Source organism: Notolepis coatsorum (genome assembly GCF_963971535.1).
Source record: "Notolepis coatsorum genome assembly, chromosome: 13".
In the NCBI taxonomy this organism is placed as follows: Eukaryota; Metazoa; Chordata; class Actinopteri; order Aulopiformes; family Paralepididae; genus Notolepis; species Notolepis coatsorum.
Genome location: NC_140177.1, coordinates 89685083 through 89709060, shown reverse-complemented (window position 1 = coordinate 89709060; position 23978 = coordinate 89685083). Strand labels below are relative to the sequence as shown.

Below are 23978 nucleotides of genomic sequence, written 5' to 3'. Positions count from 1 at the left end.
ATGATATTTATTTCAAATGTCTAGGCATAAAAGCACAAGACTGGCCTATAAAGATACTGAAAATGTAAATACAAATTTGCATACTCACATTCACAAATGAAACCATGATACCAATGTTCAATTTTAAGATTGATGGATCATCAATTTTACATACATTTAAAAATGTATGGATACTTTGTAGAAATTATTATTTATTCACAAGGGTTGTATGTGTGTGCATGTGTATAGCCTCTTGTATTCAAATAACTTTGTTTAATTGGGACATTTGGACCCTGACAGCCCACTAACCATGATTTTTAAACCCTGTTTAAGGTAGCATAATAGTCATAGGCCAATGCCCCATTCATACATTCTTATTTTAGTATTGTATACCATTCAATAGTTGATTTAATTGGTCCTATACTATTTTTATTTTAGGATTTTGTAACTTTGTATCATTCTTTGTTTACGTCTTCACTGATGATGGGGAAGTAGGCGGGGCTGACAGTTGTGTGTGCTCGATTTGAGTATCCCGACAAGTTTGAGTTTTCCTATAGTCCTTGTAGGTACCATATTCTTGGCGCACAGTGAGATAACCCCGCTCACTCGAACCACCCCGGTAAATACACATTTAGGCCATATACCTTTGAGTCTCGGGGGCGAGGGTCGCAGACAGTTAAAGGTTTGTGCTCAAAACGTCTAAATAAATAGCAATGGCCATGAGTTAGGTAGCCCGAGGATTTACCACACCGGTAGTTACCTAAGGCCTGTGAAGCATGAATGTTGTTCTTGAATTCTTTGTCGTGGCATTCAGAGTCGTCTGGTCTTTTGTGTTGGTCGCGGCGAAGTGGATCGTCAAAGCGAGAGAGAAGAATGTAGCGGGCCAGGTGTGTGTGATCACCGGGGCTGGGGGCGCTTTGGGGCGAATCCTTGCGAAGGAGTTTGCCCGTCGGGGTGCCACGCTGGTGCTCTGGGACGTCAACAAACAAAGCAACGAGGAAACGGCCGGGATGGTTCGAGAAATCCACAACGACTTCATCTCAAATAATGCTGTCGGAGGTGAGTTGGCTGACTCGTGAGTAATAAAAGTCGGAAGGAAGCGCAGAGGCGTCTGGATCAAAACAAACAACAGAGGCCTTGCACGGAATGTTTGTGTAGTTCTCTTTCTTCCAGCATGGGTGCCTGTAACCATTGGTAACCACTTTCAAAAAGAAAACTCCTCATTTCTGTGCAGCGGTATGACACTGGAAAAGCATGATATTACTGTTCTACTGTGACTTGTTTACAAAATCCAGTGATAAGTCATCAAATTATTGTGTTTTTGTTGATATTGATATATATTTCTCATATCAACACATTGCAACCGTTGTCTCTTCCATTGCCATGTACAAAACAATGGTAAGAAACGACGTAAACTCCATGATCAAAACTGCAAAAAAGAATTTCATCAATGACAACTGAGGAAAACAAAAACAAACCACGTGAACTTTGGAAATTACTCAATAATCAACTAGGCTGCAGTAAAAAACTTAACCAGATTCTCAAACATAAACATAAAAACGGACAACACGCTCATCACAGACAAGCTGGATGTAGCCAATTACTTAAACATTTTCTTCACAAACATAGCCTCAACATCTCTATATGAATTGAAAATGGGGGACCCTGATGGAAACAAGACAAACGTCTTTCTCAGGTCTGCATCCCCTTAACAATTGTATGTATTGAGCCGTACTGTATTGTACCCATTCTGCAATCTGTTAAATAAAGTTTTCATTCATTCATTCATTCAACACTGGTAAACAAACTACCCTCCCACTCAGGGCATTATGGGGTAGAAGAACACATAGTAGCTTACTACAAAAACCTAGGGGTCCACAAAGACGACTTCAAACTGGAAATGGTAACAACAGATGAGGTACTCAAAAAACTGAGCGCCCTCCAAGCTCCAACCTAACAAGGCCACTGGCCATGACAACATCCCCTCCAAATTCCTCAGAGACTCAGCAGCCGCCATCACCCCAGTCATCACACACATAATAAACCTCTCCATAAAACAGGGACACGTCCCCAAGGACTTCAAAATTGCGAGGGTGACCCCTCTGCACAAAAAGGGCAGCAAATTAGACCCAGGCAACTACCGCCCTGTTTCTATTCTCACCTCCATCTCGAAAGTCATGGAAAAAATTGCCTACGAACAGGTCGAAAAGTACCTAGCGGAAAAAAATCTAATCTACGAATTCCAATCTGGCTTCAGAACATCCCACTCCACTGACACATGCCTTCTCTATTTGAACGACCACATCAAACAAGAGGTGGACGCGGGCAAATACTGCGACATGGTCATGCTGGACCTACAAAAGGCCTTTGGCACTGTCAATCACTCCATTCTGATTGACAAGCTAAAAGCAATCGGTTTTGATAGTCTATCAGTGAGCTGGATGCAATCCTACCTTGAGGGGAAGGAACAGATGGTGGAGGTAAACGGTACCCTATCCCCCCCCCCCCCCTCACAGTGAGCTGTGGTGTTCCACAAGGAAGCATACTAGGACCGCTACTGTTCCTAATTTATGCAAATGACATGTCGTCAGCTTGTGACTGCAACTTGTTCCTGTTTGCGGACGACTCAGCCCTGCTGGTCTCTGACAAGAACAAGTTACAGGTTGAAAAAACCCTCAGCTCGGAACTAGGCAGAATCTGCATATGGCTCGCTGATAACAAACTATCATTACACATGGGCAAAACAGAGTCCATTCTCTTCGGTTCAAATAACAAACTCAGCAAGACCGACGGCTTCTCAGTTACAGTGGGTGACAATACTGTCACAAGGAAAGATGAAATTACCTACCTGGGTTCCATCCTAGAGGCTAATCTCCTGTGACAAAATGGCATCCAATGTAATAAAAAAAAGTCAACCAACAAACTCGATTCTTGTACCGGATCTCCTCTCTGGTAAACAAGAATACCCTGAAGACTCTGGCAGGAGCACTCATTCAAGGGTACTACGACTATGCTTGCACCTCATGGTACCAAAGCACCTCAAAGGCGCTAAAAACAAAATGACAAACATCTCAAAACAAACTGGTCAGACTACTGCTTGACCTTACTCCTAGAACCCACCTCACCCCTGCCCACTTTGACAACCTAGGATGGCTTAGAGTAGACGACAGAGTACAGAAACTTGCAATGGGCCTGGTCTACAAGATACACTACACGACCAAGGTACCCATGTACATGTCAAAATACTTCCCAAAGGTCAGTGAATACCACGATCACAACACAAGAGGGAGCTCCACAAATCATGTTAAACCCAGATTCGGCTCAAACAAGGGACTAAACACGTTTTGCAATTATGCCACATCAATGTGGAACGCCCTACCTAAAGCTGTAAAGGAATGTGAATCACTACCCACTTTCAAAACCACTCTCAAAGAACACCTACGGGAGACTGCAATTCGAAACTGGCCCCTGTAAATGTCCTAACCCAACCCCCTCCAATGTACAGTAATTTACCTACCTAGTATGGTTTTGTCAAATTATGTCAATATTCCAATGTACAGTTATGCTTGTTTGTGTTTCCCCCCCACCCCCAACCCCCTCTAATGTACAGTAAATGACCTAGTATGGTTGTCAATATTCCAATGTACAGTCTTGCTTGTACAGATGTACAGTGTTTCCCCCCCCCAACCCCTCCTACCCACCCAACCTCCTCCAATGTACAGTTTTGACGTCAAATGTATATACTCCCTTTTCTGGACTCTTTTTGTATCACAAACAGTACTGTATTTGCAAATCTGGTATGTCATAAATGTATAGATGTAGCAGTACTGTCTATCTGTACGTCATGTATGTCATATATGTCCTGATGAATTGAAAATGGGGGACCCTGATGTAAACAAGACGAAAGTCTTTCTCTGGTCTGCATCCCCTTAACAATTGTGTGTATTGAGCTGTACTGTATTGTACCCATTCTGCAATCTGTTAATAAAGTTTTCAATCAATCAATCAATGGTTGCTATGTTACAGGCAGCCATGTTGGAAGACAGAGAACTACACACACATTTTGTGCAAGGCCTCTATTCTAGGCCCAGTGGATCAACTGTTATGAATACAAATGGACACATTTCTATTCTTCCATTGCTGACAAGTTTCTCCGTCGTCCAAGGGCAAAATTGCCATATTGGTGGTTGTCATAGGCTACATATGAGCTGCCAAGTTAGAGATCCATACTGAAATCACAATTTTTTAAATAGGCATTTAACCTAATTTCTATTCAGACTCAATTAATAAATCATATAATAGTTTAATGACCAACAGTCAAAATCATTGAACTCCCAAAAGTAGCATGCTTTATGCTTGGGGTATTATTTAAATTTAAAGCCTGTATCAAGTCTATATATCAGAGTTGAATCGATTGAACAATTACAATCTCTTACTACCTGGTTTTCAGGTTCCTTGGGCACCGAAAGAGAGGGGAGCTTGATTCAACCCCAGGTGCACACCTATGTGTGTGATGTGGGCAAGCGGGACCAGGTGTATCAGACAGCCAGGAAGGTGCAACATGAAGTGGGAGAAGTGGACATCCTCATCAACAACACCGGGGTGGTGTCAGGATGGCACCTCCTGGAGTGTCCTGACCAACTAATCGAACACACCCTGACGGTCAACTGCCATGCTCTCTTCTGGGTCAGTTGAGAATGAAGTAGTCAAACTGGTGGTTGGATCATTCATCATATTTAGATTATATTTATTTGTCATTGCACAGGGTACAAGTACAGAGTACTAGGTAGGTAGAGTAGCTACTTCACAATTAAGTAGTTCAACAAAACTGTAACTACTCTCAAATAAATGTAGTCAAACTAAAACTACGTTGAAAACGTAGTTAAACTGTATTTAAACTACCCTGTGGAAAATTATCACAATCTGAGCCTGGAATATTTTAGTTACACATTGCAACAACTGAACAGACATTGAGTAAGGCGTTGGTGTGTTTGATTTAGGGATTAGTGCAGGCGAAACCTCACTCCTTAAAAATAAGGGTCAATGGTGTTGCATGCAGAGTGAAATAAGCAACCAACGGTGCTTCGTACAGGGCAAAAACTGGACTTTATGCTGTGAAACTGTGTATAAATTCTTTACAATCTATCAAACATGTTTATTACTCTGTATAAACTGTTAGTTTATGTAAACCGCATTTCATATCTCATCCCAGCAGACAGTGGAGCAAACTGGCCAGCATATCATCATCTTGACTTGATATTTAGAATAATCTCCAATTTCAAAGCATTATTGAGCAAAAACTGACTTAGATTTTAACAAATTATGACTACTTAATAATCATTTCATACAGGCTAAAACACTGAGAAGCACACACACATTTAATATAAATATACATCTTTGCTGCAGTCTCGCTCTCCACGCGCCTCCACACTGTTCCCTTTGTAACATATTAGGTGCACCTTGCAAACTCGCTCCAATCATGATGAGACAAATGCCTTGTGTGTCTAGTCCTTGGTCGGGAATTAAATTTAAGAGAATGAAGATAACACAGATATACATTTTATTCACAACCCATACGTTTTAATTTAACTATTAGTGGGGGAAAGGCCAGCTGTACACAATATGGTTGTGTATGGAATATGGTTAGTCTATATTAATCAATATGCCCACTCGCTCGCTGTGTGAATTCTGCCAACAATGATCGGCAAAGAGTCCAGCGCATGTCCGAAAAGGGCTCAGGACAGGCCACTGGAGAAATGAAATCGAAATGCACACACAAAAACTAATTCTGCTGTGTGTTGTTGAGGCTATTAATGTCAGCCATGTTGCAGCTAACTAGAACATACTTGGTCACTTTACACAGGTTTGCATAGACATGTTCTAGAACTTATGGACAATTTGAGAGAGACTGTACACTAGAGAAAATGCCTGCAGATGCCCATACATCTATTAAGCCAGCTCTAAATCCTTTAATGTTGGCTGTTCACAGGTTCACTATTTAAATATTATCTGGCATGATGTTGACTAGTAAAGGCCATAATTCCACTGATCACTTTTAGTATTGAGCAACCACTCGCCATGCTCTAATCCAATGGGGCAAGTGTTGTAGCCTTCAAAAACCATGATGCATGTCCTTTTCCAAAACGGGAAGCTCACAGTATAATGAGATGAGTCATATGTTATATGCACATTTCCACCCAAATAGACTGAGTTTTCCGTTGTTGTTGTTGTTCTATAGCAGGGGTCCCCAAACTATGGCCCACAGGCCGAACAAGGCCCACCCCTGTACTTGGCCTGGCCCTCTGAATAATGCCAGAAACAAAGGCCCACCCCTGTACTTGGCCTGGCCCTCTGAATAATGCCAGAAACACGTTTTGATATTTAGACTTTTTCTTATCACATTTGTAGGCTATTTGATAATAAAGTTTTTTTGGCTTTTAAAATAAACATTTCCTTAGCTATGAACTATTTTCCATTTTCCTCTAAGAATACAATCTCCTGGGATAAAATCCATTTCCACAATAATTCCAGTAGTCTTTCCAGCCCATATTATTTTCTGTTCGACTGAATCACGGCCCTCCATCAGAGAAAGGCAAAGTTATGTGGCCCATACAAATTTAAACCTGTTCTATAGTCTACAAGCTGAATATATTTCCAAACTTCTAACTATAAGTAAATTCTCGCCCTTTTCTTTGCTCTTGCAATATTTACATCACCATCCATGTTTAATTTTCTTTATTATCTTTTCCCCCCTCCCTTTTTCCGATTTTTCTCCCATCCCACTGTTAGTCGTTATGCCAATTCCCCCCCCCCCCCCCCCCCCCCCCCCCCCCCCCCCCCCCTACTGTTGGTCCGAGAGGCCGGAGACTGTCACATGCTTTCCTCCGACGCATGTGCAGCCAGCCTGGCCGCGCAGATTCTCACCAGGAGAGTGTAACGTGTGGAAGGTCACACTACCTTTCTCCAGATCCTACCCTCGCTGTGCAGGCGCCCCGACCGAACTGTAGGGGTCGCTGTCCACAACGCCCAGGACCCACCCACGGCTTCCCTCCCCCTAACTCGGCCAAACGAGTTAGTATAGCGATCAGCCCGAGCCAAGGCAATGCTGACTCTCCGGGAGTCGAGACCGCAGCCTCTTGCATTGGTGACGAGCACAATCTCCGCTACGCCACCATCTCCGCTACACCACCATACATCACCATCCATGTTAAGTTTTACTTACGGTTTTCGTGAACTTGTAATGAGTCCGACCTCCTTTGATTGACGGGCAGTTAGCTTGTTATATTTCGAGGACGGTTGTATATAGACCAATCACTTGGAAGCAGGAGGTATTTTGTCTTTTGCCAGGCCTATTCTAAATAATTTTATTGTTATTAATTAATTTGCTTGGTAAAATAATAATGATGATTAAGCACAAGGGCATTTTTACACGCCTCCAGTGCACTCACGTTTTACGTCACACTCGTGCTTGTGGTGTGCTCGTGTGCGTGCAGTGATGGACACTTTTCAGGGACTTTTCTCCTACTGAACACTATAGTGCCAACTTCATCAACTAGTGGTCAAAACCTCCATTGGATACCTACATTCAAATGTATTGAGGAGCATTGGTGCTTTGTTAGCAGGAACAATAAAATATTTCACTCATGACCACCTAAGACTTACTTACTCACATACTTCAAGCAGTTCCTACTTCCTACACAGTTTGCCCAATATGGATGTAAACAACATGCACTTTAACCTCATGGTCATTGTTCCATTTCAAATCCAATGTGCTGGAGTACAGGGACAAAACAACAAAAACAATGTTTCACTGGACTCCGACTTGTGAATATAGCCCACAATTATGGTCTTTAAAAAAACTGATTGGGCCTTTTACCCCTTTTCCTGTATGATTTGCAGACATCCAAGGCGTTTCTTCCCAGGATGCTAGAGCTGAACCACGGACACATTGTGACTGTGGCTAGCACCCTAGGACTCTTCTCAACCGCAGGCATTGAGGTCAGAACACTGTTCATACTCCGCTTACATACATGTTTTCTTATATAGCACTACTATACGTGTAAATATAATTTTGCAGGTCAAGTCTAGGCCTGCATTTAGGTGTACATAAAGTGGCTTCCTGATCTCTCAAGCTTTGTCGAGTAATGGAATGAACTGCCTCATTATTTAGTCTTATGTGGGGCCTGGATATAATTAATTTCTATATAACTTAAGAAGTGGTTATGTTTACTTTCATCATCATTGTGATATTTGCTGTGAATATTAAGTAGAACGGTCCTCTGGTAATCCGGAGGTTCCCGGTTCCAATCCCACTCCTGCCGGGCAGTGTGTCCAAGTGTCCTTGAGCAAAACACTTAACCCCTAACTGCTACCGATGAGCAGGTTGGCACCTTGCATGGTTGCCTCCGCTGTCGGTGTGTGAATGTGAGTGAATGGGTAAGATGTGAGGAACAAATTGTAAAGTGCTTTGGATAAAAGCGCTATATAAATGCAATCCATTTATTTCCTCACAGCAATCCTCACCCCTCACTAGGAATGGGCAAAATGCACAAAATTGCTATTCGATAGTCACTGGGAACTATTTAACTTTATTACATGGCGTTTTCACATTCGCCGAAATGCTTGCTTGTGATTGGTCAATAGCGCGCGTCAGAGGTCAGTTATCAGACAATAATGACCGCTGTGGGACAATAATGACTGCTGTGCGCAGCTGTTCGCACTCAAGCCCACTGACACACACTGTTTCAGTGCAATTAGACACTGCCGGTGTTCTGCTGCCGGGGAAGCTGCCGGCGATGACAGGGGGGCGGAGCGACGAGCGGAGCCAGAACCAGTGTTGCGAGTCGATGTAAAATGAATTGGGTATATTGTTAGTAAGTTAGCCATGTAATAAGCGGGATAATGTATAGCTATACTCAATCATTGTCGCAAAATAATTGACCTTCACTGACGTTTAAAACACCTCGCCGAGGCGGCTCGGTATTTTAAACTCTGTGTCGGTCAATTATTTTGCGACAATGACCTCGTAGCTATACATTATCCCTTACATAATTCAAAGATTGTTTATTGATGATGATGATGAATAGTTTATTTTCGGTCTTTGTTTACAGATAAATCAAAAACACACGTGTGGACTTTCAAAAGGAAAAGAAAAAAATCACAAATGTACATATTCAAAGTAAGCTCACACATGCTTAAAGGAATAGGCTGAAGCACATGCTTATTTTTGCCTATCCTTTACAATTCTTAAAAACTAAATATACTTTAATATAAGAAAGAAAAACTTAAAATATGCTGCAAGATATAATAATAATTATTTTCTTTTTAGATAAAAAAAAAAAAGTTTGATGTTTTACTCAACTGTACTCCTGAATTATTTTATCCTTCAGGGCCTTTTTAAATCTCCCCTGAGAAGTACACAACTTCAACCCGTCACTAAGACTATTCCACAATTTAACTCCCAAATTTGAAACACATCTAGCTTTTACATTAGTTTTTACCTTTTTATGTTTTAAGAATACACAACCCTCTTAAATGATACTTTCCTTCTCTTGGTTGAAAGAGACATTGAATACAAGCTGGTAGGTTCTTACTCTTAGCACGGAAAATGATCTCCAAGGTTTTTATGTAAACCATATCTACACATTTTTATGTGCAGGACTTTATGAATAATGGATTTGTCGATTCAAGGTTAGGTAACTAGATCACCGCTGATGATTGCCTAAACTATTAATTATTTTTTTAAATAATTGAATGACTATTAGAAATTTCGATTGATGCCCAACCCTACCCGATACTACCCTGAAGATATTAGAAATGGCCTGTGTTTTACCGTTTAATTGTGTTTTTTTTTTATCTGCCACCTGCCCAGGACTACTGTGCTAGTAAATGTGGAGCTGTGGGCTTCCATGAATCTCTGAGTCATGAGCTGAAGGCACTGGAGAAGGATGGGATCAAGATGACACTCGTCTGCCCCTCACTGGTCGACTCTGACATGTTCAGAGGCTGTCGGATCAGGTTGGTGAAGGTTTTTCACAAGCGGAATACATTTATTGAATGTCCAAAAAGGTCTATTGAAAGAGTTTCATCTTTGGGCTACTTTGGCCATGTGTACAAATGTCCCCAACGATTACCTTGTAGCCCGTTGTGTTACTGCAGACTGAAATGATCTCACTCAATACTAGACCAATTTCAAAGGTTTTTGTCCCCATTGCGTGAACACTTAAGGCAACTAACATGTGCTTCCGCATTGCTCTGATTGGCCAACTGACCCCACGTGGCGCTACGGCCACGTGACGCTACGCATGCGCATTTTCGTTTTGACGGCACTTAAACGCCAAGCGAGGCTGCTCTCGGAAATGTAACGTTATGTTCGAATCCGTAGAATACATATTTATCAAAACAACATATTTATCAAAACAACTACCAGATTCACTCATAACGTTATTTCGCGTGACAACACAGCCCAGCTGTCAGAAACTGTACATTGTAACGTTATATAACGCAACGTTATATAATGTTATTTCGCGTTTTATTCATAACGTTATTTCGCGTGACAACACAGCCCAGCTGTCAGAAACTGTACATTGAGGGGGTTTGAATCACTGTACATTGAGGGGGTGCGAACTGTTTACACTGTCTATATTAACCCTTTATCTGCCAGGGATTATTCTGATCTTAATCCACTGTCTGCCAGTACTGTAAGTCTATGGAGATGTTTCCCTTCTTTGCAGGGCTATAACTTTTTAAATTGTATTGCTAAATTGACATTACTATGGCCCATTCAACGTCAAGTATCTATCGTTTAGGATGTAGCAACGTTCTACTTTTTCATTCACATATTCATACTAAAATACGGTCTAAAGTATAAATATGTTTTTATCGTTTTCTGCAGCATTCTGCAGAACGTGATTTATAGCCCTAAATACATATATTACATCATCAAATGTAGTTTGATACCGATTGACGTCAGATTAAAATGTTCAATTGTACAAGGTCCTAAGCGTCATGCCTCATCATCTGCTGGTGACCGGAGGGGGGGGTTTATAAGTCAGTGGCCGACGTTAAATCATTCATGTAGTATGGGCGATACATAGATCACAGCAGTTTATATGGATCATAATATTCAAACACGCTGAAACTTACCGCAGCTTCCTCTGACCGTTGGGTGGTCAGCATGGAGCAGAAAGTTCGCGATTATGGGATGTTGATATATGCGATCCATTTCCAGGTTGTATAATAATATATACGTCCAAATCATGTTGTTTATCGAGTTATTGGCAACGGATCGCTATCCAGTGTGTCGAGTCCCGCGAGCGATAGCGAGTGGCCGGACCGAATATGGATGAGCACCACTTCCTGCCGCTCATTTCTTGTTTGGGCGATCGGCCACCAGATGGCGCTCTTGAACCGTTGGAGAGTTGAGAGGAGATCAACAGGAGATCTCAAGTCTCCACGGGTGAAATATGATTGACATGACAGATTTTTGAAATATTGATCTCAAAGACGCCTTACGGCGTCATTGGCAGATTACGCATGGCGGAGAATGACGTGGTAACACGTTCTTGGCGAGAAAAGGTTTAATTGAAAATGGGGGACCCTGATGTAAACAAGACAAACGTCTTTCTCAGGTCTGCATCCCCTTAACAATTGTGTGTATTGAGCCGTACTGTATTGTACCCATTCTGCAATCTGTTAAATAAAGTTTTTCATTCATTCATTCATTCATTCACACTCCCGCCTTACTGTACCATGTTCTACATATAGAACCTCATCACGATGGTTCCAACCGGAAACAATTTGCCGAAAGGTCTGGATTATTACATATCTCGATGTGATCTATCAAGAAATATCTACAGCAATAATTTTGGGTCTCAATGAATCCAAAATGACATTGTGGTTAGAAGTGGTGGAGAAAATAAAAGCTAGCATATAATGGTAGTGTCTGGTTAGGAGCGAGGGATAATGGATGGATTATCCAATGGGGGGTCCGGGAGGGGTGGTACGAGCTAGAGCATATGTGTGTAGGTTTTTAGATAACCGGTATTAAGGGTATATCCTGTATAAGACAATTAACTAAATGGTGATTTCATTGGATATGCACTGTCAACTAATGCTTGTATATCTTTTTTTTTTTTGATCCACTTTTTCTCCCATTTTCTATATTTTCTCCCATCCCAATTTCGTATCATCCAATTCAACCCTCCCCTGTCACGGACGCTGTTTCTTGCCTCCCACAAGCCGGCTGCAATGTGGACTAAGTCATACATAGCACAAGTCCCCTCCGGTACTTGAGGTAACGGCAGTCGCATCTTTTCACCTGCGCAGCTCGATCTCTCAGTGGCGAGGAGTAATGCGTGGGAGGCTCACGCTGCCCCCGACACTTCCTGATTCTACTGCGCAGGCGCACCAACCGACCTGTAGGAGTCGCTGTCCACAACGCCCGATCCCCACCCTTCAGTTTCCCACCCCCTAATACGGCCAATGTGTATTAGTATGAACGACCAGCTAAACTGAAAGCAATGTGGAGCGCTGGGCTCGAACTGACGAGCCCAGCGTCTCCAGCATTTCGTGGCGAGGGCCTTGCCCACTACGCCACGTAGCCGCCCAATGCTTGTATATCTTATCGAGTGTTGTCATGTTTGTTTATGTTTGTTTAAAAAAAAAAAAAAAAAAAAACTCATCTCATGCACCGGTTTGAATCAAAGCCCTATCGAACGTACGCAAGCTCTACTGTCTTTAACTATAAGCGTTTACACTCCCCACTTACTGTAGAACGCAAGCTCTACTGTCTTTAACTATAAGCGTTTACTCTCCCCACTTACTGTAGAACGCAAGCTCTACTGTCTAACTATAAGCGTTTACTCTCCCCACTTACTGTAGAACGCAAGCTCTAGTGTCTTTAACTATAAGCGTTTACTCTCCCCACTTACTGTAGAACGCAAGCTCTAGTGTCTTTAACTATAAGCGTTTACTCTCCCCACTTACTGTAGAACGCAAGCTCTACTGTCTTTAACTATAAGCGTTTACTCTCCCCACTTACTGTAGAACGCAAGCTCTACTGTCTTTAACTATAAGCGTTTACTCTCCCCACTTACTGTAGAACGCAAGCTCTACTGTCTTTAACTATAAGCGTTTACTCTCCCCACTTACTGTAGAACGCAAGCTCTACTGTCTTTAACTATAAGCGTTTACTCTCCCCACTTACTGTAGAACATGGTACATGAGTAATAAGTATATAGTATATAGGGATGTTGCACATTCGTCACTCAGTTTTAACATCGACACACTTAGCTCAACTCGTTCGCCAGCTTGCTGTGGAGCCTATGGTCACAAGTTCGAATCACTTCATTTATTTTTCCTGCAACATATCCACTCTTGAACAATGAAAAACTCCTTTTTCTTCTATTTACAAATAAAAGCAGCTCTGAAGGCTCACGGAGATGAACGTTATTTCGATTGATATGAATAGCTAGTTACGTTTATATGATGATAAATTAATTTAATTAATTAGATGATAAATTAATTAAACGTAAAAAAAAAAAAAAATAACTGATTCGAACTTGTGACCATAGGCTCCACAGCAAGCTGGCGAACGAGTTGAGCTAAGTGCGTAGATGTTAAAATTGAGTGACTAATGTATAATTTACACTTGTGCCAATTGCCTACTTATTATTAACCTAGGTATTGTGCGAGCGTTGCTAATTAACCTGCGTGGTTATTATTATTAACCTTTGCTGTTTAACCTGCATGGTTATTATGTCGGGGGGATTACGAATGCATTAAAGATGGCGGCTTTGTGTTTTTCTAAAAATGTCTCCGGCGTAGGGAACGAGCGTAGAGCGGCTGGTATTCACGAAGGAGAGCGCTGGCCAATCAGAGAAACGCGGAAGTCCATGTTAGTTGCCTTAAGTGTCATTAGTCATTTAGACCCCAAATGATGGGACAATAGGGTCCAGGTTGAAAAATACCGGAATTACCCTTTACTGCTTAATGTTTCCTTCTTTCTCAGGAAGGAGGTGGCCCCTCCTATGAGTCCTGAGGAGTGCGTACGGAGAGCCATGAGGGCCATTCTGACTGATGAGCCCATGATCTACACACCACGCAGCATGTATATGGTCAACTTCATGAAGACGTCAGTATATTCATAGTATAGTAGTTTAAAACCCATTCATTATCTCTAGGCAATTCGATAGATTCGATTCTAGATTGCTTTTAAAATTCTTCTTACTAAGCTTGTACATTGTGCAAGTCTTTGCTTGGCTAATTTCGACAATCGATAGTTCAAGGAGCTAACAATGGATTTGTTCACGAGAAAGTTGAAACCATATCACAAGAATTATAATTTTGTTTAATATACCGTAATTCCTCTAATAGTAACCCCGGCTTGTATTTGTTTCAACTGTAGCGGGTACCAGGCTTGTATTAGGAGGAGGCCTGTATAAGAGGGAGGCCTATATTTAAAATTTTCAAACGGATCATAATGAATAAATCAACATTTTGTGTCAGTTTGAACCCAGTAAAATGTACTGGGTTCATTTATTGAAACCAAGTACTGTATGAAATAGTAAACAGTGCAATTACAGGTGGTCACTGGTCATTTCAACGTTTTCAAAGTGAAATCAAGTAACTAGCTCAGTATGCAGCTCAGTATATTAGTAACCCGGCTTGTATTAGGAGGCCGGCTTATAATTGCTTAGCTCAAGAGCGCACCCGGCCATTAATAGAGACCCGGCTTGTATTTGAGACCCGGTTACTATTAGAGGAATTACGGTATATGTATTTGGAATCTGTGAATTGCTTTTTATTATCAACCCCCACCCGACCCATTGTAATCAACTAGCATGTGATTCTAATTAAATGATAACGGTTCTCAGTGAGCTGTGGCACCATATTGATTCGACATGTCATGAGAATACGATGAATATATCCATATTTCTTCCTGCAGAACTTTCTGTTGGCTGGATATAGAGACTTCAGAAGCATCAGACCATGTGACACAAAAACACGAGTCTTTTAAATGTGGCAGGAGCTCCTTTTAGGCGAGTAGCCGACTCACCTTCGTCTCGCTTGAGACATGAAATGAAGGTGTTTGATACATTTTCCAGATATATACACAAGTCTTTGTACTGAAGGTATTGTGAACACATTATAAAGCCTTAAATTAACGTGAGACGTTACAGAACATTTGGTGTTGTTACTGTAACCTATGTGTAACCCTATGCAAATTAATTAATAAAATGTGTGTCTTCCTTCCAGTGTTTTACCCTTTGATGCCATGGTCTGCATGTATCGTTTCCTGGGAGCAGACAAGTGCATGTCCCCTTTCCTGGCCCACAGGAGTCGAGTCATGAACAACAACGAATCTCAGTTGGACGACTAAGCAGCCTTCCTCCTCAAGTCACCCTCAAGTATTCATCTATTCTAGTATCTCAAGTCGCATGAATGTGTTGCTCTCCAACAGAAAGTAATTCATTTTGAATGAGAATCATTTACCAGTGCATCATTGTATTGCAGTTGCGTTACATTTCAGCTGTTCCATACGCTGGATTTATCCAACTTTTGCGCTGAAACGGATGCGTGAGCTAAACCGGGTGTCGTCATTTGCTAGCTTTCTGCCGTGTTGTCATAATGAAATAATTTGATCACTGATAAAGAATATATTGAGACACTAAAATCTAAATTCTACCAAGCAGCAGAGTAGTTTTAGTCTGGATGTTGAACAACAACCAGAATCAATTTTATGAGTTATGAATTTTATGAGTTTATGTTGTTTTCATCACAAGGATAAATAACCCAACTCTAAATGACCATTTTCGTCAAGAATAGCAGCACATTTGGTCAATGACCACTCTTGACCAGTTTCTGTTATTGGAACCTTGTGTTAGACTCTGCATGTACTTTGCAACAATAAAAACACTATGCAATCAATGTGATTGCGGCTACACTGATTGTAACAATAAAAAACGCACTATGCAATCAATGTGAATGAAGCTACACTGATTCCAACAATTAAAAATGCAATCAATGTGACCGCGGCCTCAGATTTGTGACTCTGATCTACCATCAGTTTTGCCTTTCAGATCATAAACAGTGAGATTGGGAGTTAGCCTATTCATCCACCCTATTTATATCTAATCCAGAGTTATCAAGCTTGTTCTAGTCATGTTACTGTGCTGGGGGACAAGCTTTCAAATTTGAACACATTTCAGTAGGTCACTTGTTTAGAGACTCATTTGCTTTGCCTTAAAACCAGCAACATTGTTGTCTGCCAATGCAGCACTGGTAATTTCAGCTCCTAACACAAGATACAACTAGGCTGGCTCAGTTATTGGCCTCCCTCCTGATTCCTTGGAGATCATTATTGCCAAGCGAACTAGGACTAAATTGAACAACATTCTATATTTTGAAGGCCACCCTCTGTACAATATATTTGATTCTCTGCGAAGCTCATTTAGCTATATAGGTTTTTGATGCTCTACTGAGCGATTGAGAAGGTCCTTTGTTCCTTCTGCGGTTAAATTCTTTAACGAACACCGCTAGCTCTGTGTTGAGAGGCTCTCTTCTCTTCTTTTTACTGTGTTATGTAACTTGTACTGTATGTAATTGTTTCTTGTTTGTGTAGTTGTATTCGCTCTGGTGGCGAACCATGTTTCCCCTCGGATTAAGAATAAAACCATACCATACCAACTATATACTGATGTCTTTTTGATTTGTATTAATTCAGTGACCCGTTGATAGTTTGGACAGGTTGTACAATGGGTACCATACTGCTACCTTTCACTACAAATATATTCAAATGCCCTCTTGTCTCTCGGAGGCCGGAGCGCGTGTTGCTTTTTAACAGCGGAGCAGTGCAAGAATGTGACAATTTGACCATGTGACCGCGGCAGTGCGGAAATAGGCTGTCTATTGCCATTCTCTAAGACAAACTCTAACCTTAACCAGCTCCTTAACAGCGCCTAAACTTAACCGCTCTAACCTTAACCAACTCCGAAACAATGCCTAACCTTAACCTTAACCGTAACCATGCCTAACCTTAACCTTAACCATAGAAAGAATATTGCCATTCTCTAAGACAAACTCTAACCTTAACCAGCTCCTTAACAGCGCCTAAACTTAACCGTTCTAACCTTAACCAACTCCGAAACAATGCCTAACCTTAACCTTAACCTTAACCATGCCTAACCTTAACCGGCGAAAGAATACACGTTAAAAAAAAATCACGTTAAAAAAAAAATTTCATGGGATTCGAACTCGTCAACAACGGACCGCAGGACCGCTGCGCTGCCAGGTGAGCTGAGCGCCGAATGAAAATCATGGCGGATTAGGGCGGTTACATAATTCCGCAAGCTCTGCCGCGCCTGCCGCGGGGCGTGTCGCAGCCAATCAGGGAAAACGCGGAAGCAACGGCAGCACTGCTCCGCTGTTATTAAGCAATAGGCGGCCGGAGCAGGCTCTATTCTAAAGCCAGAGCGAAGATGGAGGTATGCTATTTGAGAAGTGGCGACCATGGGCACTCGGGGACCAGATTTGCGATGCCTCCATTATCTAAATATTCTGGTGTCATGGAAACCTACCTCTGGCACCTTTATGGCAAAGTGCACAATTATTTTGGCTCAATGTCTCCACTCTGAGATGATTTGTGAATAAAGGGCTGTGAGGTCCACTATATTTCTAATACTTTAAAACGTGGAGAGCACTATATATCTTACCTTGGTTTATAATTCATTTGAGTCTGTCTAAATGTCTGGCAAGTGAAATCTTTAGTTCACATCAAAAGCTTACCTTTGAAACCATTTTCAAATGTTTGTTGTCATTTGTTGTTGCCCACATCTGATTGAGATGGCTGCCTGTCTATTGACCATATTCACACGGTGACCATTTTGCTCTTATGTCATGCTCAGGTTGGAATTTATTTCCACCCCGTTTCCACCTTGGTTATCTGCTGAGGCATTTGAATAAATATTTGTGGATGGAATTTTTGAAATATAAAATGACTTGAGCAACTTTTCTTGGTGGTGTTTATCTTCCTGCAGTGCATACTGATACCAGCAGCCACAGAGCTGGTAAGAGTCTGTATTGATGTCACCCTTCAATAGTCTTGCAATGACATCATGGTGGCAAGTTGTAGGGGGAACATTTATAGTCTGGTAAACTCACAATTAAAGGACCATACCGGTCTTTTTGACATGTGGGTGTGGGTTCCAAGTCATTCTTGCCTTAATACAAACATAAAGGCACCCTTCTTTTTTCATATCACTTGCCGTTACTCAAATGTTTTTGGTAGATATTTTCTGCCGATTTACCACTGTCGTTGGCTGCTTCATAACCTGAAGAAAGTTACCACATTTGACCTGTGTCACCTGTTTTCTGAAAAGTTTTGCATTGTGTGATATAAACTGAGGGTAAATTCCTCGGGATCATCCCTATGTTCCCCGGGTTCTATGTTCCCCGCTTTGATTGATTAATAGATTGATAATTTTATAAATTTTTATTATTTTATTAATTATTAATGTCCGCCTTAATTGTTTCGAACGGTTAAGCTTAGGCCCTTGTTCGAACTGGTTAAGGTTAGAGTTTGTGTAACTGAGGGGTACAATTCCCTGACTGTATTGATAAGTATGGTATCATTAAACCACTACCGCTTGATGTACTTTAACTTCTGGCCATACAGTACACGATATCTAAGTATGATGAACACTTTCCCACATATGAAATCAGGTCCACACAAATATAACAGTCGAAGGTTTAATATAGCAAAAGGTATATACAACATTCACTTAATTACATTTATGATTTGAATGCACTTGTAAGGCAAATGAGTATTCGTAGGCAAATCAACACTGAATGTCCAATCTCTGGTTACGCAGGAAGCAAGTATACAACCTGGTTCTTTAGGGAACTATAGCGATGGTACTTAAGGATTATAGCGGGATACTAAAGGGGTCCTGCTGGTTGTAAGTCAGTAGGGGGGGGGGGGGTTTGGAGAGCCGTCAGCTGCATCCCATCTGGCCAACGATTCCTGGGGAGAGTTCAGGTACAGAACACAGTGCCCGCAGGATCTTGATCCACAGATGAATACACTTGGGCCCTCTTGTAGACGGTAGCTGTAGGCTGTAGGTCCACAACGAAGGAGAAGCGAGGCGGCCTCGGTCTGGGTTGAGCGCCGTCTCACCTGGGCTCCTCTCGGGGGTAATTCCAACACTCACCGGCGTTGGCTGTTATCCGCTCCACAAATCAAAGCACCCAAAGCAAATAGATATTCCATGCCGTATAGGCTCAGCAGTCGTCCGGGTAGGTAATCCAATGTGCAGGTCCACTCGTCCTCGCCCAGAACTCCTCGGATGAAAGCACCACGCGTGGTCTGCCCAGCCTGGTTAAGACTCTAGATAACGCGAGGAAACGATGGGGGTGCTGCTCACTTTAGAACTCGATACCGCACGATGCACCATACATAATAGACTATTATTAACTTAATAGAAATACGTCCCACTCGACGGTACAGTGCCAAACTATGACAATTCAGCTATGAATTTACACAAGGTCTCAATGCCTATTCTGGGGCCAAATAGGCCATACTGCACCACACATGGGTCGTGGGTGAGGCTTCACGTCTGTTACTAGGTTGGAGGGTAAAGGACTAATGGACTAAAAGAAAGTTCTACTTTACTTGCGCCATATTTATATGCACGGTGAACAAATAGTACCATTCGTATTTCGGTAGCCGTATTCCTACGCGGAACCGGGGCTAGTTGGGACATGTTCGTCGGCACTATTGAACTTGACTCAAGGGGCCTGTCTGCTGGCGCCAGGTTCTTGTCCAATGAGAGAATGAACTATTATGGGCTGTAGTAGACTAAAGGGATATTCAGTGTATATGTACAAAGAATATACAAGGGATATCAAACGATATACAAATACTATTAAATATATATCCATAAATAAATATATATATTTGGTTTAATCTGATCCTTCACAACAGTTTGGAATCAGGGCTGGTGGTCTAAAATTTTCAATCAATCAAAGCGGGGAACATAGAACCCGGGGAACATAGGACCCGTCCTTTTTAGACACCGTATTAAGGGGGGAATACAAAAACGTCAGGAAAATAGATGCACCTCAGGTGTTATGGCATTTTGGTCAGATGTGGTGACTTTCATGGTTGTATGTGGTGTCTTAGGCCCCGTTTAGACGAGCGTTTGGGAACAGAAACCGCAAAAGTCATCTTGCGGTTTCACTTTTAATTTTACGTTTAGATGAGCGTTTTGGAGTGGAATTCTCCGTGCAGACGACGCTGTAACGACGGAGACCCGCTGTCACACGATTGGCGCATATGTCACATGACGTGCTGTGAAGACCCGCCCTACTCTGCCTCTGATTCGCAGACTGTGGATGGGGAATGTGATTGCACCAAAGCAGAGTCACTCAGAGACAGTGGGTCCACTCACGCCGCGGGACAGATTCTTGTGTATTTAACCCTTTCACTGCCACACGACAGCCGGTTGTGTGATAGTAAAGGGGTAACCTTCTGTCGTGTGGCAGTGAAAGGGTTAAAGGTACTGCCAATGTAGCCTTCAGGTGATCTCCGTTGATATAAGTCAGACATACTTGCTTTGTTTACGTCTCGGCTACTGGCACATACCTGCTACCTGTGACGTAAGCAGTACGCGCGACCAGAGCCGTGACAAACCTTTCGTCATCGTTTTATCAGATTTATACGTTTTAACAGTTTAGACGAGAGCGCAAAGCTTTTGCGTTTCTAGGAATTCCACCCTGGAAGGTAGTCTCACCTTTTTGCGGTTTCACCCCGTAAAAACGCCGTTTCCGTATAAACTAAAGGCACATCCGAAAAAATATTTTTGCGGATTCACCTGCTAGCGTTTCCGTCTAAACGGGGCCTTAGACACATTTGCAGATACAATGGAATCCTATGGCAGTGAAAACAAATGTCTGTAATAAAAGATTACAAAAAAAAGAAGGGTGCCTAAAATAATGACTTTGAGCCCACACGTCAAAAAGACTGGTATGGCCCTTTAAGCTCAAATAAAGGACAACAACGTTGTCGAAGGATTCTGGGGTGTTGCGATCATAGGTTGTACGCACAGTGCCTGTCAATGTGACACTGTTTTGATTGATTGATTGATTGAAAACTTTATTAACAGATTGCAGAATGGGTACAATACAGTACAGCTCAATACACACAATTGTTAAGGGGATGCAGACCAGAGAAAGACTTTCGTCTTGTTTACATCAGGGTCCCCCATTTTCAATTCATCAGGACATATATGACATACTTGACATACAGATAGTCAGTACTGCTACATCTATACATTTATGACATACCAGATTTGCAAATACAGTACTGTTTGTGATACAGAAGGAGTCAAGAAAAGGGAGTATATACATTTGACGTAGAAACTGTACATTGGAGGAGGTTGGGTGGGTGGGGTACATTTGGATATTGACAACCATACTGGGTAATTTACATTGGGGGGGGGGGGGGGGGGGGAACACTGTATAAACAAGCAAAACTGTACAATTGGGGGGGGGGGGGACACACTGTACAAACAAGCAAAATTGTACATTGGACTATTGACAAAACCATACTAGGTAATTTACTGTACATTGGAGGGGGTTGGGTTAGGACATTTACAGGGGCCAGTTTCGAATTGCAGTCTCCCGTAGGTGTTCTTTGAGAGTGGTTTTGAAAGTGGGTAGTGATCCACATTCCTTTACAGCTTTGGGTAGGGCGTTCCACATTGATGTGGCATAATTGCGAAACGTGTTTAGTCCCTTATTTGAGCCGAATCTGGGTTTAACATGATTTGTGGAGCTCCCTCTGGTGTTGTGATCGTGGTATTCACTGACCTTTGGGAAGTATTTTGACATGTACATGGGTACCTTGGTCGTGTAGTGTATCTTGTAGACCAGGCCCATTGCAAGTTGCTGTACTCTGTCGTCTACTCTAAGCCATCCGATTCCTGTCCTCTCCTCAGGTTTGAAGCTTCAGTTTCCAGTTGCATGAATCAGTCTTCTTCACTCAATGTATCACTCTGTACGACTCACCAAAACCATGCTGGCATCCTCTCACGCTGCATGGCCAGTAGAGGGCGCTGGCCTCCTCTCATACAAGATGGCCGGTAGAGGGAAGTGTAGTGCCGTAGAAACCATAACTAAACCTTCAGAGAGTAGCGTCCAGCTGCAGCTTCCAACTGTAGGAGACTTGTTCACAGTTGTCACTTGTCATCATTGCGCTACAGCTTCTGATTAGGCTCATCCCAATTAATTCCCCACCAGATTTGACTATTTGACAGACACGAGTCAAGACTAGGTGCCTATAGGCAATTGCTTACATAACTTAAACAAAGGGTGCAGCCTCATTTTGGTGCACATGTGCCTTTAGCTACTTGAAGGAAAACCCACCATGGGCCAAATTTCTGGCCTAGAGTGTTTTTTTTTATTGTGGTTATGGGGAGAGATTAAATGCTGAAACAATACGTGTACTCTGGTAATGTTTTGCATTTATTTATCCAGGTAAATCATTTGAGGTCTTACAAGCAAGAATAGAGTCCAAGTTAAAGTAAAACACACCCCTTACATGATTGGATCTAGGAAATACTGTACATTGAATTGATATGAGTGAATTTTGACATTGGACAAAATAGAAATGTAGGTATTGGTTCTCACATAACAGACTACAAGAGCAACATGTTACTTTCAGATTATTTGTTTGAACGTTTTCAAAAACACTTATGCCTGGTAGGTAACAATGCCTGGTAAACGCAAATGTAAATATAATAGTTTATCACAGATACAACACTTGTAACATTAACCGTACTATCAAGGTATTTCTACTTTATCTTAAGTAAATTATTAGTGTAGCCTATTTCTATGGGGATAAAGGATTATATAAACACCCTTAACCCTTATGTGGTGTTAGGGTCTCCTCTCCAGCGACCCGTTTCAAGGTTATAAAATATGTAATAACTACCATGTAGTTGATTTTATTAGAACAAGGCTTTATGATATCCTCCACAACACATAAGCACAGCAAAACTATGTTTCACCATTTTGAAAAATCTGCAGAAAAAAAGGTACGACTGTGGTGTTAGGGTAATTCAAGGTAAAACTATACTATAAAAATACTAAATATAAATAAATAAAATAATAATAAATATACTAAACTTTTATTCAGAAGTTATATTCTAATATTGTTCTATTATAGACAGAAAACATTATTATGGGTTTCATATTTAAGATTGAACAATCTCATTTTAATCTTAAAAATAAGGGACATGATGGCGTGTATATTTTCCCTAACGGAGTTGCACTTCCGCGTTCGGCTTGCGCGATCTGATTGGCCACTGACGTTTTTTTCAGCACCAATCGCGTTACTCCTAACAATCGCGCCAGCAGGCTGTTACCCTAACCTTAACCAACTAACCCTAACCTTAACCAACTAACCCTAACCTTAACCAACTAACCCTAACCCTAACCTTAACCAACTAACCCTAACCCTAACCTTAACCAACTAACCCTAACCCTAACCTTAACCAACTTCGAAAGAGAGCGACTTCGAAAGAGTCGCCAAGCTTAACCAGTTTGTTAGGAGTAACGCGATTGGCGCTGAAAAAAACGTCAGTGGCCAATCAGATTGCGCAAACCGAACGCGGAAGTGCAACTCCGTTAGGGAAAATATACGCATTATTTTTTTCCGTAGCCGCATTTCTGGCAAGACGCTCTCTGATTGGCCGACGCCTGTTTCTACACTGGTTAAGCTTAGGCACTCTTTCGAAGTTGGTTAAGGTTAGAGTTTGTCTTAGAGCGTGACGGCAAGTTCTTTCGACGGTTAAGCTTATAGGCACTCTTTCGAAGTTGGTTAAGGTTAGAGTTTGTCTTAGAGCATGGCGATAGAACGCCAGGTAGTTTGCAGGCTGTTCGACGCGGAAATGGGCAAAGACACAGCTCGTCAAGCGATTGGGCAAACATGTCAGTGG

At 41.8% G+C, this 23978-nt stretch overlaps 1 protein-coding gene across 1 annotated transcript; it reads left to right on the top strand.

Moving 5' to 3' along the window:
* The first annotated feature begins 625 nt into the window (after positions 1 to 625).
* rdh10b (retinol dehydrogenase 10b) lies at positions 626 to 16663 on the top strand. The gene is made up of 6 exons (XM_084326790.1): positions 626 to 1038; positions 4430 to 4665; positions 7879 to 7977; positions 9851 to 9996; positions 13991 to 14113; positions 15238 to 16663. Exons 1-6 carry the CDS (start codon positions 756 to 758, stop codon positions 15359 to 15361), a joined length of 1011 nt encoding a protein of 336 aa, XP_084182916.1. The 5' UTR covers positions 626 to 755; the 3' UTR covers positions 15362 to 16663.
* The last annotated feature ends 7315 nt before the right edge of the window (positions 16664 to 23978 follow it).

Bases quoted from the DNA above. Each gene is read 5' to 3' on its own strand.
- rdh10b (XM_084326790.1), top strand. From the start codon at position 756: ATGAATGTTGTTCTTGAATTCTTTGTCGTGGCATTCAGAGTCGTCTGG. The intron at 1,039-4,429 runs GTGAGTTGGCTG...CCTGGTTTTCAG, and splicing joins CTCAAATAATGCTGTCGGAG to GTTCCTTGGGCACCGAAAGA. The intron at 7,978-9,850 runs GTCAGAACACTG...CCACCTGCCCAG, and splicing joins TCTCAACCGCAGGCATTGAG to GACTACTGTGCTAGTAAATG.